The 16680-nt window shown below is 40.5% G+C and overlaps 1 protein-coding gene across 11 annotated transcripts in view; it reads left to right on the plus strand.

Annotated features, from left to right (window-relative positions):
- LOC124595197 (tetratricopeptide repeat protein 7B-like) overlaps positions 1–15140 on the plus strand; it is a 29660-nt gene extending 14520 nt beyond the window's left edge. For 8 of the 11 annotated variants that reach the window (XM_047133823.1, XM_047133828.1, XM_047133825.1 and 5 more), the window contains one exon: positions 12454–15140. In XM_047133823.1, the coding sequence (XP_046989779.1) occupies positions 12512–14518 (2007 nt within the window). In that variant the 5' untranslated portion in view covers positions 12454–12511 and the 3' untranslated portion in view covers positions 14519–15140. Of the gene's footprint in view, positions 1–12437 lie in introns of all 11 variants that reach the window. The other 3 variants (XM_047133831.1, XM_047133824.1, XM_047133829.1) reach the window with 1 other exon arrangement.
- The last annotated feature ends 1540 nt before the right edge of the window (positions 15141–16680 follow it).

The raw sequence follows: 16680 nt of genomic DNA on the forward strand, positions 1-16680 counted from the left end.
CAGAGACGGTGGCAATTACGGGGAATTTTCTTGTGATGAGCCAATCATATTCACAATTAACTTCTATGAAACGTAAACTGAATGAGGCTAATGATTCAAAGAGCCCTCCAGCTGCACCACTGTCCCTTGTGGTTTCACATATTGAAGATCATCAGTTCTTCACAATGGTAAATCCGTTTTTTATTCAGAAAGGTGTTGATGTAGCTACTGACCCTGTGAAATCCTGCTCTTCTTTATGGAATGGCACTTTGGTTTTGGAGACTACTTCCAAATATCAAGCACAACAATTGCTTGCTGCCTCACTTCTCCACAGCTATCCTGTTCATGTTGAGGCCCAAAGAACTTTGAATTCTTCCTGTGGTGTTATTTACACTAGGCTACTCGATGGTTTGACCGAGGCCGAAATCCAGTCGTACCTCTCTGATAAGGGTGTCATTGGCATCCACCGGGTGATGAAAAAGGCAGATTCCTCCTTAGTGCCCACACACACTCTTCTCCTCACCTTTGATAGAATGGTGCTTCCGTCCAAGATCAAAGGGGGCTATGAAATTATCACAGTCCGATTGTGCATTCCGAACCCGATGCACTGCTACCAATGTATTCGTTTCAACCACACTAGAACCTCTTGTCGACACCTAGCCAAATGTGTAACATGTGGTAGTGATGCGCTCGAGGGCAATTGCCCGCCTCCTTCTGCCCTCTTTATCAACTGCAATGGCGGCCATGCAGCCTCCTCTCAAGATTGTTCCATGTATCTTGATGAGTGGGCTGGCCAAGAGACCTGGGTAAAGGAAAAAGTACCTTACCCAGTTGCTTGCAAATTATTGGCTTGTTGCAAACTCTGCGTTCTACTGTCTGGCACCTATAGTTGTGTTCTTGCTACATTTCGCTCCATGAAGGACACGGCCATGCAGACATGCGGCCTTAAATTCAGCTCTGAGGTTGTGACATCATCCATTGTCAAGGTAGCATCACCATCCCCTCGTCCAGCTGTGCAACAAGCCATCAGACTCTTGCTTCAAGGAGAGAAGCCACCAGCTACACAACCAGTGGGCCAGAAAGGACAGAAGGAGTATGCCTGAGAAGTCTTCGAACGTCCCTCCTGCCAACCAACACCTGAGTTCTTCGCCTTTTCCTTCCTCACCTGGTTTTTTTCCCTTTGTGCCATTTATATCCCTCCGTCGTTGAATGTCACCAGGCAGACTTCCTCCAGCTTATCGGGCAGCTGCCTCACCCATTTCTGCCACTCGGTGACTTTAATACGCATCATCCCCTTTGGGGTTCTCCCAGAACCTGTCGGAGAGGTGCCCTCTTGGCTAACCTTCTTGATCAACTTAACCTCTTCTGCCTTAACACTGGAGCACCCACATTCCTTTCAGACTCCTTGCACACCTATTCCCATTTGGACCTGTCCTTCTGCACTGCTCAGGTTGCACATTGTCTCGAGTGGTCCATTCTTTCTGACATCTCGAGCGACCATTTCCAATGTGCCATCCATTTGCTGACTCCTACCCCACTTTCCAGTGCACCCAAATGGCAGCTTACTAAGGCTGAAGCTCTACTCCTCGCTAGCGGCCTATGAAGAACAAGATTTCGCCAGTTGTGATGACCAGATGGAATGTCTTACAAATTTTATTCTTACTGCTGCAGAATGTTCCATTCCTTGCACTTCCTCTTTACCTCGCTATGTCCCAGGCCCTTGCTGAGGCATGCATTCTTTGGGATAGCAAAAAAGTTAGCTGGATTTCATTCACTAGTTCTTTTAACAGTTCCACCTCTTCCTCTGTCATGTGGGCCAACCTCCTATGGCTCTCTGGGACCAAGATTCATTTCCCAATTTCCGGTGTGACAGTAGCAGATGATGTCATCGTGGACCCTATTGCTATCTCCAACACGTTGGGCCACCATTTCACGGATATTTGGAGCTCTTCCCACTATCACCCTACCTTACTTGATCGGAAACGAGTGGAGGAGTCTCAGGCGATACCCTTCTCTTCCTAGAATTGTGAGTGCTACAGTGCCGCCTTTACTATGAGGAAGCTAGATCACGCTCTCAGTTCATCCCGATCCTCCGCACCAGGGCCAGATCCTGTCCACATTCAGATGTTGCAGCACCTTCTCTTTCGGGCAAGCACTTTCTTCTTAATACGTACAACCACATCTGGGCAGAGGTCACGTTTCCCGGACGCTGGCGTGAATGTCCATCATACCCAGACCTAAGCCCAGTAAGGACAAACACTTTGCTTCTAGGTACCGCCCCATCTCTCTCACCAGCTATGTTTGCAATGTGATGGAACGTATGATTCATGCTTGGTTGCTATAGTGGCTTGAGTCTCCCAATTTACTAACCACTGCACAGCTTGGATTTCGAGCATGCCATTCTGAAGTTGACCATCATCTCATCATTTTGTCCACCCATTTTAAGAATGGTTTTCTGCAGAAAAAGCTGACTGTGACCATGCTTTTCGATTTGGAGAAGATCTATGACACCTGCTGGAGAACTGGTATCCTCTGTACTCTTTACATGTGGGGCTTTTGTGGCCGCCTTCTCCATTTCCTTGAGGAATTTTTAAAAGACCGAGTTTTCAAGGTGCATATGGGCTCTGCATTGTCAGATACCTTTATCCAGGAAAAAAGTGTGCCTCAGGGTTCTGTCCTGTCATCCTCTTTGCTATTGCCATTAATCTTATAATGGCCTGTCTTCCACCGGGCATCTCCAGCTCCCTTTTCGTTGACAATTTTGCCATGTATTGCAGTTCTCCATGGGCCTGTCTCATTGAGCGGATTCTTCAGCGATGTCGCGATCATCTTCACTCATGGAGCGTTGAAAATGACTTTTGTATTTCCACTGACAAAACCGTTTGAACGAATTTCTGACGGCACAAATGGTCTCTCTCACCATCTTTACATTTTTGTCCTGTTACTCTTCCGTTCGTTGAAACTTCAAAATTCCTGGGGCTCGTGCTCGATAGGCAACTCTCTTGGTCCTCCCACGTGTCTTACCTGGCAGCCCGCTGTACATGGTCCCTCAATATCCTACGTGTCCTCAACAGTACTTTCTGGGATGCAAACTGAACCACCCTCCTCCGTTTGTACTGATCCCTTGTCAGTTCGAAAGTAGACTATGGGGGCTTTGTTTATGCATCTGCATGTCTGTACCTTCTACACCGTCTCTACACTATCCACCATCGTGGCATCCGTTTGGTCACTGGCGCCTTTTACACTAGCCCGGTTGAGAGCCTGTATGTCGAAGCTGCTGAACTACCACTGTCCTACAGATGTGTTATTCTCTTCAGCAGGTATGCACGCCATTCACCTGCCATGCATGGCCACCGATTCTATGCTCCTTCTTTGATGACTCCTTTGATGCCCAGTATGGGGTACATCCCTCTTCTCTGTTACCTCCTGGAGTCCGCTTTCGACACTTGGTATGGCGGCTTAACTTCACATTACCTGCAACTTTCCCAGTGGGTGTGAACTCTTCACCATCTTGGCTTCGTGAAGTGGCCCATGTTAACCTTGGCCTACATTTGCTTCCTAAGGACACTACTCCAGCCTCGATATATCGCCTTCAGTTTCACGACCTGCACATGGAACTTCGTGATAGTACCTTTGCGTACGCTGATGGCTCCTGAACTGACCATGGAGTCGAGTGTGCCTTTGTCATTGGCACCCATGTCTTTCGATATTGGCTTACAGCACACTGCACAGTATTTACAGCCAACCTGTTCGCCCTGTATCAGGCCACGGAACACATCTAGCGACACCGACTTTTCAATTGTGTCCTCTGCTCAGGCTCACTCAGCGCCCTTCAAAGTCTGTGCACTGTACATCTCTCATCCCTTAGTGCAACGGGTCCAGGAAAACTGTCACTTGCTCACTCTTGATGGAACCACTGTGGTGTTTATGTGGGTTCCTGGTCATGTTGGTCTGCCAGGAAACAAGGCTGCTGTCACTGCTGCTAATGCTGCAGTCCTTGTACCTTGGCCCACTAGCTCATATTCCCTCTGACGATCTCTGTGTTGCTATCTGTCGAGGATGGTGTCACTTTGACATCGCCATTGGTCCTCCCTTCATGGGAATAAGTTCCAGATTATTAAGCCTCTCCTGGTGGCTTGGCCGACGACCTCTCGGCCCTCCCACTGGGAGGAGGTCATTTTAACTAAGTTGCGTATTGGGCACTGCCCTTTTAGCCATTGCCTTTTGCTAAGTGGTGCTCCCCCAACACTTTGTGTAGTTTGCACCCAAGTTTTAACTGTCCGCCATTTCCTGATGGAATGCCCATTTTTTAACCATTTACGTTCACACTTGGGTTTACCATCTGAGTTATCAGCCATTTTAGCAAACGACAAGCGGGTTGCTGACTGCGGTTTTACTTTTTATCCATTGTAGCAATATGCTGAAGGCCATTTAATTGTTAGTTCTGGACCTCCATTTCTCTATGGTGTATTTTATAGCCCTTTCTCCAGGTCTCGTTTATAACTGTCTTCTGTTATGTTGATTGGGATTGATGTGTAGTTGTTTTTTTTAAACTCCTCTCTCTCTTCATGTTCTATAGTTTTGACTTGGGCACGTATGACCCCAGTTGTATTTGCGGCTTGAAACAAAACAAAACAAACTAATTGAAATGAAATGATGTCAAAACTTGAATTTTAACTATGATCTGTAGTGTAACACAAACAAGCAAATACATTTTTTCAATAATTTTTAAGATGTCATGTTTTAAGATATTTGAGGTCAAAGTCTTTGCCTTTAATTGTGTACACTGTTTTAATATAGCCATGTTGGATATCATTTGAAAGCTTGTGCCCAGCCCTTTCCAAAATTACCTGTTTCACAGTTCTATCTGTTATAATAGAAGTCACAGCCATTTTTGTGTGCAGTGTTTGTCAATTTTTCTACACATTTTCAGACCTTCAGGCAGTCATTACTTGGATTGTACTTGTGCTACAATTCTCAAATTTGGAATTTTGTCATTTTCTCAACATTTGCAATGAGCACACCAATTTTTATAAAGATCAGAGATGGTCAGGTTGAAAATTATGCTTTTCTGTGTTGATTTGACATGATGTAACTTTCTTGTAAGCAGTCCACGATGCATCCAAGCTATGCTAGAATCCTTTACTGTTACTTGTTTTTTAACTCCTGCACACTAGTAGACATAATTATACATTCAAATTAGATGCAGCTACATTAACGGAAAAAATTGCAAAACCAAGCAATAATTAATGTAGAGTAATGAAATTTAGGGGATACGTTTGTCTAGGTAATATATTTAAGTGAGTAACATTGTAAGATCACAGATAAATGTAATCATGAGATAAGCCATTGGAAATGTGAAATGCTGGTACATTAATAAAGGGTGGAACCACCAGAATGTTGAATGCAAGGATGCAAGTGTGCATGCATTATGTTGTACAGGTGTTGGATGTCAGTTTGTGGGCTGGAGTTCCACGCCTGGTGCACTTGGTCAGTCAATACAGGAGCAGTTAATGTTGGAGATGCTGTTTGATGATGTCCCATATGTGCTCAATTGTAGACAGATCTGGTGATTTAGTAGGTCAAGGCAACTTGTCGACACTCTGTAGAGCATGTTGGTTTATAACAGCAGTATGTGGGCGAGTGTTATCGTGTTGGGAAACACCCTCTGAAATGCTGTACATGAAAGGCAGCACGGCAGGTTGAATTACCAGATTGACATACAGATCCACAATCAGGGTGCTTGGAGAACCATAAGAGTGCTTCTGTTGACATACAAAATCGAACTCCAGGCCTCAGCTCCAGGTTTAGGTCCATTGTGTCTAGCTATAAATTCAGAGGGGTCCAAAAAAATGTATCCACTGTTTAAAAGTCCATAACTTGCAAACTAATTGACAGGCTTGTCTCATTTTTGATGAAAGTGTAGCTTAAAGTCCAACTTAAAGATATCACTGTAGGTGTTCGAAATGGTCACCATTAACATGCACACACAAATGATGTCGCCGAACTGCAGCGTGAACTACTGACTGCAACGTGTTCAGTTGAATATTTGCACATAAATGTATGATGGGTTCTTGGAAGTTCATCTGATGTGCATGGCTTTTGTCGATAAACGACTTCCTTTAGTGTTCCCCACAGGTAACAGTCCAGAGGAGTTACGTCTGGGGAACATGGTGGATACTCCACAGCACCTCTGCAGCCTATCCATCTTCCTGGTAGATTTTCGTTGAGATACGCCCTAACACGATTTTGGTAGTGGGCTGGGGCACCATCTTGTTGAAAGTAAACTCTTCCGTCTCCATACAAGTCTCGGATGGCAGATAAAATGGATGTCTGGAGCTTCTGAAGGTACACCTCACCAGTAACTGTGCCGTCAAAGAAGAATGGCCCGATCAAGCCCTGGTAAGGCAACCCACACCTCACATTTACTCCTGACAAATTCACGGCTTTGGCTACATGGACATTCAGATTTTTGGCAGCCCAGTAGATGCAATTGTGGCGATTTACTGTACCACTGAGTTTGAACTGTGCCTCATCAGACCACACAATCATCTCTGTAAACTCTTCATTGTTGCACACTGTGTTAGTAAACCACTTGCAGTACTCCAGTCTACGAATAGGGCGTCCTCATTCATTGCGTGTAGCAATCGTGGGATGTAGCACTTCCACTTTGCTGTCTTCAAAATTCGCCAAACACATGAGCAGCTCACTCCAGTTTCATGGGCACACTGTCTCACAGACTTCTGTGGTGAGCGAGGGAATTCTTGTAACACTCGACAGGAATTAGCTGGACTTGTTACTGTTATAGGTCATCCAGATCGTTGTTTGTGTACATCTTTAACACAGCCTTCGGCTTCAAATTTGTCTCGAATGTGACGAATCATTAAACATGTCGGTGGCTCTGTTTGATACTCATTTCGCCATTGCCATTGAACCTCATTAATGTTTTCGTACTTAAAATACCACTTCAAAACTGACTTCCTTTCATCGAATGTAAGCCTTGCGCCAGCCATGTTTACTTGAGTAACTAGGTGCAACTAAGAACAAAACACCGACTATCTGTACTATCTGACAAAACAAAACAACGCAATACAATGCTTGTGTGGCAATTGCCGGAACTACGAACTATTACACTACCAAAGATGAGACAACTCCGTCAGTTACTTTGCCAGTTATGGACTTTCAAATGGTGGATACGTTTTTTTGGATCCCTCTGTATATAGTCATAAGAGTGGAACTATCAAACTACTGTCACATTGTAATTAACATTTCATTTACAACATATTGACATCATTGATCGTCTTGATAAAACAGTGACAGTTATGAAACAGTCCACTAATGATGTAATCTAGATGTACTTGCAAATGTGTGATAAAGCCAAAACTGTCTGTTGTGAATAAAGATTACTTATTATAAACAGCTGTTTGGTGCATTTACTCTGATATCATATTGTTATCAAATATATATTATGCTCTGGGCTGTAAAGAATAAAAATTGTTACAACGTTTATTTAAAGTAAACCGAATTTGCACCCTCATAGTGGCACTACTAGTGCCACTCGTATGTGACTGGTGCGAAATTTGAATAGACATCATCTTTAATATGTAGAAACACACCTAACAACTTTCGTTTACGACATACAACTCCTTCTTGGTGTTGCGATTTTTTTTTTTTCTGTCTATGTATTTTAAACTTTTATTAAATCTGAAGTTTATTGGTAAGGCATGCAGTTTGATATTTCGAATACATCAGGATATAATGCTTCTTAAAACTAGAGTATGACAATACCTTTAGTGTATCAAATTTATAGTTTTTGTAATCTTGACATGCACACTGTTCTCAGGACATCATTGGGCAGTTAACTTTTTAAATCCACCTGACTTTACCTTTTTAATATCAATTGATGTTGCTTCTGTACAGGACATTGTAAGTTATATATTCTTTCTGTACTTATATTGTACATATTTAAGCTTTGTTTTTCTCTCTTTTTATGCAAAAGATTTATATATGTGCATCATATTATTTATTATTAATGGTCCTATCAGATACATTTGAAAATGGTCTGATGTAAAGGCTGAAATGGGTCACTAACTTAATGAAGTTCTTACTAGCAAATGGAGCAGCTTTTCTTTAATTGTCACTTGAGGCTTCATTTCCTAAATGCTTCCCTATACTTGCAAATGAAAAGTCAAACTTTGCTAACATGTAGGAGAATAATTTCAGAATCACAAAAAGACATATTCTTTGCAGTAGCCAGGAAACCAGACTCATTGCCATGGTGTTGCACAGAAGCAGTTTGGAAAAGGATATATCAAGAGCTTTAATTAGCCATATAAGATCAAGGATACTTGGTATAAGCAACAGACCTGTTGTGTTTTGATGGTAAAAAAGTAATATTTTTACTTGCCTGAAGGGCTCATTAAGTGAATAGGCAGACATAACATATGGATGGTTACTAATTAAGACAAGATATGAGTGTGACATGGAGTGCAAGTGCAGAGAAATAGAAGGGACAGGAGTTCAGTAAGGGACTGTAGTATGTCATCCATATCCAGTAAAATGCAGGGTACTGTAACTTCTCATCATGAGCAACCTGTACAAAAATCAGAGCTTCTCTCCCTTCAAAGAACTTCAGATTACTAGCAAAGCAGGGAGAGTCTACTTGTTTTCAGGATAAAATGTGACAGGGTCAATGTGGGATGAGCAGATCAACCCAAAGCTGTTCGATGTGATTCTCAAGAATTCTCGAGAAATCGACTTTGAAGTGTTCCCTGCAAGTGTAATTCAATAAAGCTAGAACAGTTTATCAATGGGCAGCTTGATTGCCGTCAGGATGGCCTGGATTCAATTCCCAGCCAATGCAAATTTTTAAATAAAGATGCATGTTATACATAGAGATGCCAAAAAGAAATGGGTAGTGCTCAAGACTGGTAATTTTTGCATTGCTGGTTCGATTCTAGTGTTGGTCATCCCATATACACTGATGTCCAAAATTAAAGCAACAAATGGAAATTTTGCAAGGTTGCATTTATTTTGCCACAGAAGAGTGTAAATGGGTTATAGTAAAGTAGAAACAATTTAAAGAATACAGAACATAATCAACTGCAACACGAACAATGCTAAAGCAAAATGTTCTTCATTTTTTCCAGTGTGATGGATTTGCACACACATTCTGACAACTGGTTAAAGTGTTCATTGGGGGGGGGGGGGGTGACCACCTCTGGCATCAATAGAGGCCCGACAATGATGGGACGTGCTGTGGGTGATATCATCACTCTCATGTTGAGGCAGTAACGCCCATTATTCCTAGAGGGCTGCTCGCAAGTTTTGGAGAGTGGTTGGTGGATGCTGACATGATGCAACCCGTCTTCCTAATGCACCCAGACCTGTTCCATGGGATTCAAATTTAGGGGGCAAACAGGCCACATGTTTTGTTGGTGCTTCCATTTGACTAGTAGCTCTTTATCTGTGGCATGGACATTCTGTTTGCCCCACACTTTTCGTCCCAACAGCCTGACATCTAGCACAGCTTGTATTTAATTGGTTGAAATCTACATGTACATCCATACTCAGTAAACCACTATGAAGTGTATGGCTGAATGTAAGTTGTAATGCACCACTTATGAGGTCTTCTTGTTCCATTCGTGAATAGGAAGAGTGATTGTTTAAACACTTCTGTTAGTTTAATTTTTCAAGAGTTTGCCAGTTTAGGTTTTTCGAAATCTCTGTGATGCTTTCCCATGAGCAAGCAACAAGCACACTAGTCACCGTTCATACTGCCTTTCTTTGTGTGTGTTCAGTATCCCCTGTTCATCAAATTCAGTATGGGCTCAGCAAACTTAACCCATTGCACAAGTGTTTTATAAGAAATCTCTTTTGTAGACTGGTTGCATTTCCCCAGTTCCCTGTCAGTGAGCTGAAGTGTACCACCTGTTTTGCCTAGGACTGAGCCTAAGCAACATTCAGTTTCACTTCCCTAAAGATTTTCACACCCAGGTTTTTGAAGAGTTGAATCTTTCCATTTGTGGCTATTGATGTAATCATAGAGAGAGAATAGTCCCATACTCAGGGAATGAGTGTAGGGGGAACAGATGCAGGGATCCTGCACCGTCACTCACGGTGAGGTCCTAGTGGAGTTAGTTTGCCGTAAGTTAGTTTGCCGTAGCCTTCCGCCAACCTGTTATGAAGGGTCAAATGTGTATCTGTGTTGCTTGGAGGACTGTGATGAGTGTTTGTATAATGCATTTTTTGTTTTTTGTTGTTGTGGATCAAGGAAAGAGAGAGGGTGAAACCCAGTTCTAGCTCATAGCCTACTCCTCTCGAAAAGCACCAACGGGACTGCTGAACTTAATGACGTCACCTGACGAATGGATCACCATCAACAGTGTCACATGCCTTCGCTTCATGAGACGATGGGGATAGGTTTGGAACTTAATCCAGGATATTGGCTCAGAGAATGGCCATCAGAAACTTCTTGCCACTATCTCTCCTCTTCTGCCCAGCCCAGTACTAACAGTGAAAATTTCATCTGCCACAAGAATGCAAATCGCCTTACCTCAAAGTTGATCACTACCACATAGGCATGTGTTAGCGACCTCAGCTATGGAGGTGGGTGTAATGATCACTACCAGTTAAAATTGCTCAGCAGAGGAAAGAACTGGGCATTATGAGGTAGGTTATGGGAAAGAATTTGCTCCCATTTTAACAAAAATTTGTTGGAGATTGTAAGCAATTGCAAAAACGTGCAGGTCATTCCCATTTCCAAGAAAGGTAATTGGGCATACACACATAACTAAAGTCCTAAATTACTGATGCTAGAAGCTATACTGTTATGGAAACAATTTTAATCTTGTGTATTATGATCTTTTTTGTGTATTATGATATTTTTTGGAGACAAAAAACCTTCTCTGTAGGAGCCAGTATGAGATTCTACAGACAACAAAATGGTGAACCTCTGCTTGCTCTTTCTGCCTATTAGGTCCCACAAGTCAGTAGATAACAGTGGCCAAGTTGATACCATGTTGCTTGATTTCAGGAAGGCAATTTATTTAGTTCTGCTCTGTTGCTTAATGAACAAAATAAGAGCTGACAGAATTTTGGAGTAACCTTATGAATGGATTCAGGACTTACTAGCAGATAGTCCTCAACATTTCACTAATAACAGAGTGGAATTGTAGGATGTAAAAGTAATTCCAGACTTACTTCAAGGAAGTGCTATAGGGCAGTTATAGATAGTTACTGTTCACAGTGTGTGGAAATTATACATTAGATAATGTCAGAAGCTCCATGAGTCTGTTAAAATATATAGAAAAGTCATAATGCCACAAAACTGCAGTGAAATGCATGAAGCCCTGCAGATGATTGGCACTCGATACAGGGACTGGCAGTTGACCCAGCCATACTCAAGGATAACGTGTAGCTCATAAACAGGAGGAAATACTAATTACATTTTGTGAATGGTTTTAATTATTTAAATCACTTGTGACACAGTAGGAGACTTTTGAAAAACATCAATTATGATGAATGAAATTAAATTATTATTTGATTTGACAGCTGTTAGTCAATCATTGTGGATAACAACTACAGTAAAATGTACTGTAGTACATGTTCAGAATGGCGTAAAGTGGAACGGCTACATAAAAGTAGTTATATGAAAAGCAGAAGCAAGAAGTGCAGATGGTTAGGACATACTCTTAGAAGACCAAATGAACATATTGTGAGAGAAGCACTTGACTGGATCCCGCGAGGACAACGGAGACGAGGCAGGCCCAAAATGACATGGAGACAGTCAGTTGAAGCAGAAGGCCATCAGCAAGGAATAGGATGGGAAGAGATGAAGATACTAGCAGAAGACAGAACAAGATGGCGATCCTTTGTTGCAGCCCCATGCTCCACATAAGGAGTTAAAGGAATTAATAATAAATAATAAAAGGATATGTAATCTTTATAGAAAAAAGGGGTAGCTTACAAAACTTTCATTCAAGCGATTCTTGATTAAGGTAGGGAAGATGCAAAAAAAAGGGTGGTGCATTTAGTAAGTGTAAGAGCATTATGAAGATGCTTATAAATTTTACTGAGAAACACATTATGAATCACGAGGAGGGGGGAGGTGGGGGGGTTTGAAATTCCAAGAGCACGCATTCCAAGAAGAGTCAACCAATATATTGCTTCATCCCACATACATCCCGTGAAATGACCACATAGGAAAAATCATTGAAGTTTGAGGTAATACTGTGGCTTACTGATAGTTGTTCTTTCCTTGTACCATTCCCAAATGGAACAGGAAAGGCTACCTTCCACGTGCTATAACGTGGTCTGTGAAGTGTAAATGTAGTCTTCATTTTTGTGTGTCTGCTTTGAACACACTGCAATATTAAGGAAAAATCTGAACTTTGTGTTTCATTTTTTTGTATCATTTTTTGTATCAAGCCTTATTATTTATTACTTAATGTAAGTAGTGTGTTTTATTTTCAGGTTGAACGACCACCGCAGATAACAATTCATTAACAACAATTACAAGTTATAAGCAAGCATGAAGGAAATATTTATAAACAGTGTTTCACTTCCAGCTACCAAGCAAAAATTGTCTGATTGGGATCCTCTACAAACAGTATGTTTAGAACTATCTGACAATGTGGTGGCAGAAAGAAATATGTCAGCTCAGAAAACAGCCCAACTTCTACAGAGTCATCTATCACCAAATAACATAATGAAGACAGCTGATTTGGGCTCTGCCATGCCAGAAACAAGTAGTCTACAGTCTAAGGTTGACAGCTTGCGAACAGCAATATCAAATAGCGAGAATACAGGGGAGTCATCATCTTCACAATCAGGTCGCCATGATCTTACACGTCAGCTGGCAGAAATATTGCTTCGTGGAAGAACGGAAACTAATCATAGATCTGCTTTGAATAATGATAAGAGAAATCTTCCTAAAATAGAATCTCAGGCAAAGCAACAAAATAATTTATTTGTTCCATGCAATGATTATGAGGAAATAATCTTGTTACTTCTCATTAGTGAGGCAACTGCTGTTCACGAAGTGGTTTTAAGCCAATCACCTGAATTCAAGGAGGCAAGAGTCCATGCCTTCAACAGAGTAGTATGTGTTTATGATTTGCTTACTGTTTTACTTGTACGATGGGGGTGTTTTGATATACTACATGAATCATTTGAAAGGGCAATGAAATTTTCATTTGAGGAGCCACATATCTGGATCCAAGAAGCATTATCACTTGCTTGTTTGGGAAAACACACATACTCTCTTAAAGTGCTGAAAGAAGTTTCTCGTTTGATTCCAAATGATCCATTCCACTGCTTGCTGGCTGCACGATGCTGTTATGAACATCTTAACCAGCCGTGTGAAGGAACGGAATGGAGTCACATAGCCCTGTCTCAAGCTTTGCGTTCTTCAGAAAATTTGACTGCACGCTGTCATCTCTTCATTGGTATTGGTTACAGCATGCAGGCTTTAGTTGCAGTAAGTGAACATAATAAATGTGCACTGAAAACTCAGGCACTTCAGGAGTTCCATGAAGCACAAAAGTTAGATCCCAATGACCACTTACCTGAATATTATCTGGGGTTTCAGTATGCTCTGGAATATCAGTTACAATTAGCAGTCACACATGTCAAAAGAGCTCTGAACTTGCAGTCTGAGCACCTCTCATCTTTGCATTTACTAGTTCTTCTTCTTTCTGCACAGAAACAGAGTGAAGATGCTCTGCAGCTAATTACTGCCACCTTAGAGGAGTATCCAGATTGCATAAACCTCTTATATACTAAAGCACAACTGGAACTGCAGAGTGAAGGAAAATCTCAAGCATTATTAACTGCTAGACGTCTTCTTCATCTCTGGAATAATTTGTATAAGGAGCATGTAAGTAAGGAGAATACAGGAAGATCAGAAAAGCACAGTGATAACCAGAGCACTTTTAAGATGCATCAGTCTGTCCTGTCGGATAAAGACTCGACGTCTTTGCAGATGTCAATTGCTCCGTCTCATGTAGAGCAAACATTATCTGATGTTGCAACATCACTGAGTTCCTTTGTGCCCCGTCCAGGTCCACAGAGCTTGTGGCTTCTTCAACTTAAGGTGTGGTTGTTACTAGCAGAAATTTATATTTCCTTGGACAGTATCTCAGATGCTGCAGCATGTCTTCAGGAAGCACAGAATGTTTATCCAATGTCCCACAACGTTATGTATGTACGTGGTTTGTTGCATGAGCACAAGAAAGAGTATTCTGAAGCTGTACATTTTTTCCAGAACGCAGCATCCATAAATCCTAAACATGTTGAAAGTCTTCAGCATCTTGGACTTGTGTACTACTATCTAGGGAGCTATAATTTAGCAGAGAAAACATTAAGAGATGCTTTGAAAATTGATCCCTCTTCCTACAAAACTTGGCATTACATGAGCCTTGTGTTAGAATCATTGGGCGAGTACCAGTCCGCAACTGACTGCATTGCTGCAGCCTTAGAGAGAGAGTCAACTTGTCCTGTACTACCATTTTCTGCCATCCCTTTTGTGTTTGATTAACTATGTTAAATGTAATTGTAAAAGAAAGAAATGTCACCTATGCTCTGTATTAGACCTCTACTTTGACCTACCTGCTGCATTTTAAAAGCAAATCTTATATCCCTCAGTGAGAAGACAGAGTTTGAGGCATAGTGTGGTGCATGAGGAGCCTATTTGAAAGAAGACTGATTACATGTAAGCTGTTAGTAGTGAAAAGTACATAAACATTTATTTGATTGTGCAGATTTCCCAAAGTTTTGTGTGAAATTTGCTGGTCCATGGGACTGACAAGCTGAAGTTTCTTGTCTAGTCAAATAAGTACAAGAAATATCATTCCTAATTAAAGCTTCTGTACTAATGGTTCTGTCTATATTTTCATAAAAGATATTTATATTTTCTATATACAGGTTGCAGTTTATATGTGCTTGTTTTGTTGTTTGTAAAACTGAACTGTTGTACTATTTTAATATGTTCCATACAGGCTTAATATGAAGTTTAAATATTTTTCTTAATAACAGCACTACCTCAATGAACTAACTGGTACATATCTGCTGCAAGTTAAATGATAAATAAAAAAACAGCTAATTTGTAATATTGATGTATGTTACAGGTACTTACAAAATAAATATATTTACTCTTATTATATTATGGTTAATTTTTTGAGGCCTGGTTCCTGAATAATGCCTTTTGAGTGTTATATTTTAGAATAAAATTTACGTTATTGACTGTAAGAAATTTTTATCCATTTTAAAAGATCTTAATTACTGTTGAGAGTTAAAATGAAAATACTTAAAACTTCCATATCTGATAAAAATGATGTTAATAAGTTATATTTGTCATGTACAGAAATTTATAAATAATCAGTTACTTCCACAAACACTGTCACAGCTTTACAAAATCATGTATATTTCTAATTTTAAATGTGGATCATAGCTCCATGGTACAGTGAGCTCATCAATGTTATGGAATATTTCGAGAGTGTAGTGGCAAATATTTGTTGTGTACCATATTTTAATTATATACTCAACAGCCTTCCCGAGAAAATACTACTGTAATAACAAAACAAACTTAATATGTGGAATTTTAAGATGAGGCTGACTATCGTTACTGTTATCATACATTTAAGCCTATATGTACGAGTACAGTAAAAATATATAAAAATGGCACCGTGACTAAATGATGATAACCTTTGCAATAAATTTCAATTAAAACTTGATAATTATGAAATTGCTTGATAACAACTTATTTGGCATATTTACATTCAAAAACTTGTCAGCAGAATATAAAGAGTGTTCCTATAGATGTTTCTTAAGCTTTGAACTCCTGTGAGGGGCAAATTGTTTTTATTTCATAATGGAAGTCGTTCATGTGCTTGGTGTCGTACCTACAAGAATTTTGCATTAGGTTCTTTTATTACAAACAGCATAATGTATACTGAGAAACAGTGGTAAGCAAGTCCCAGAGTGATTCTGGTCATATGTAAAATACACCAGCAGCAAGACGCAATCAATACCTTCACTATGTGATAACAGTTATGATGCCACTAAAGCAGAGTTACTAAACATTGTTTTCCAAAATTCCTTCACTAAAGAAGACAAAAGTAAATATTCCAGAATTCGAATCTGGAACAACTGCCAACATGAGTAACTTAGGAGTAGATATCCTCGGTGTAGTGAAGTAGCTTAAATCACTTAATAAAGCAAGGTCCCTAGTTCAGATTGCATACCAGTCAGGCTGCTTTCAAAGTATGCTGATACAATGGCTCCATACCTAGCAATCATATTCAACTGCTCGCTCGTCGAAATATCCATACCTAAAGACTGGAAAGGTGCACAGATTTCTCCAGTACCCAAGAAACGAAATAAAAGTAATCTGCTGAATTACAGACCCATATCAATAATGTTGATTTGCAGTAGGATTTTGGGACATATACTGTATTACCTCGAAGAAAACAATTTATTGACAGATAATCAACAAGGATTCAGAAAATATTGTTCTTGTGAAACACCGCTACCTCTTTATTCTCACAAATTAATGAATACTGTTGACAGGAGATATCAGATTGATTCCATTTTCTTAAATTTCCGGAAGGCTTTTGACACCATTCCTCACAAGCAACTTTTAATCAAATTGTGTATCTGTGGAATATTACCTCTGTTGTATGACTACATTCATGACTTCCT

Source organism: Schistocerca americana, chromosome 2, assembly GCF_021461395.2.
Source record: "Schistocerca americana isolate TAMUIC-IGC-003095 chromosome 2, iqSchAmer2.1, whole genome shotgun sequence".
Taxonomy (NCBI): Eukaryota; Metazoa; Arthropoda; class Insecta; order Orthoptera; family Acrididae; genus Schistocerca; species Schistocerca americana.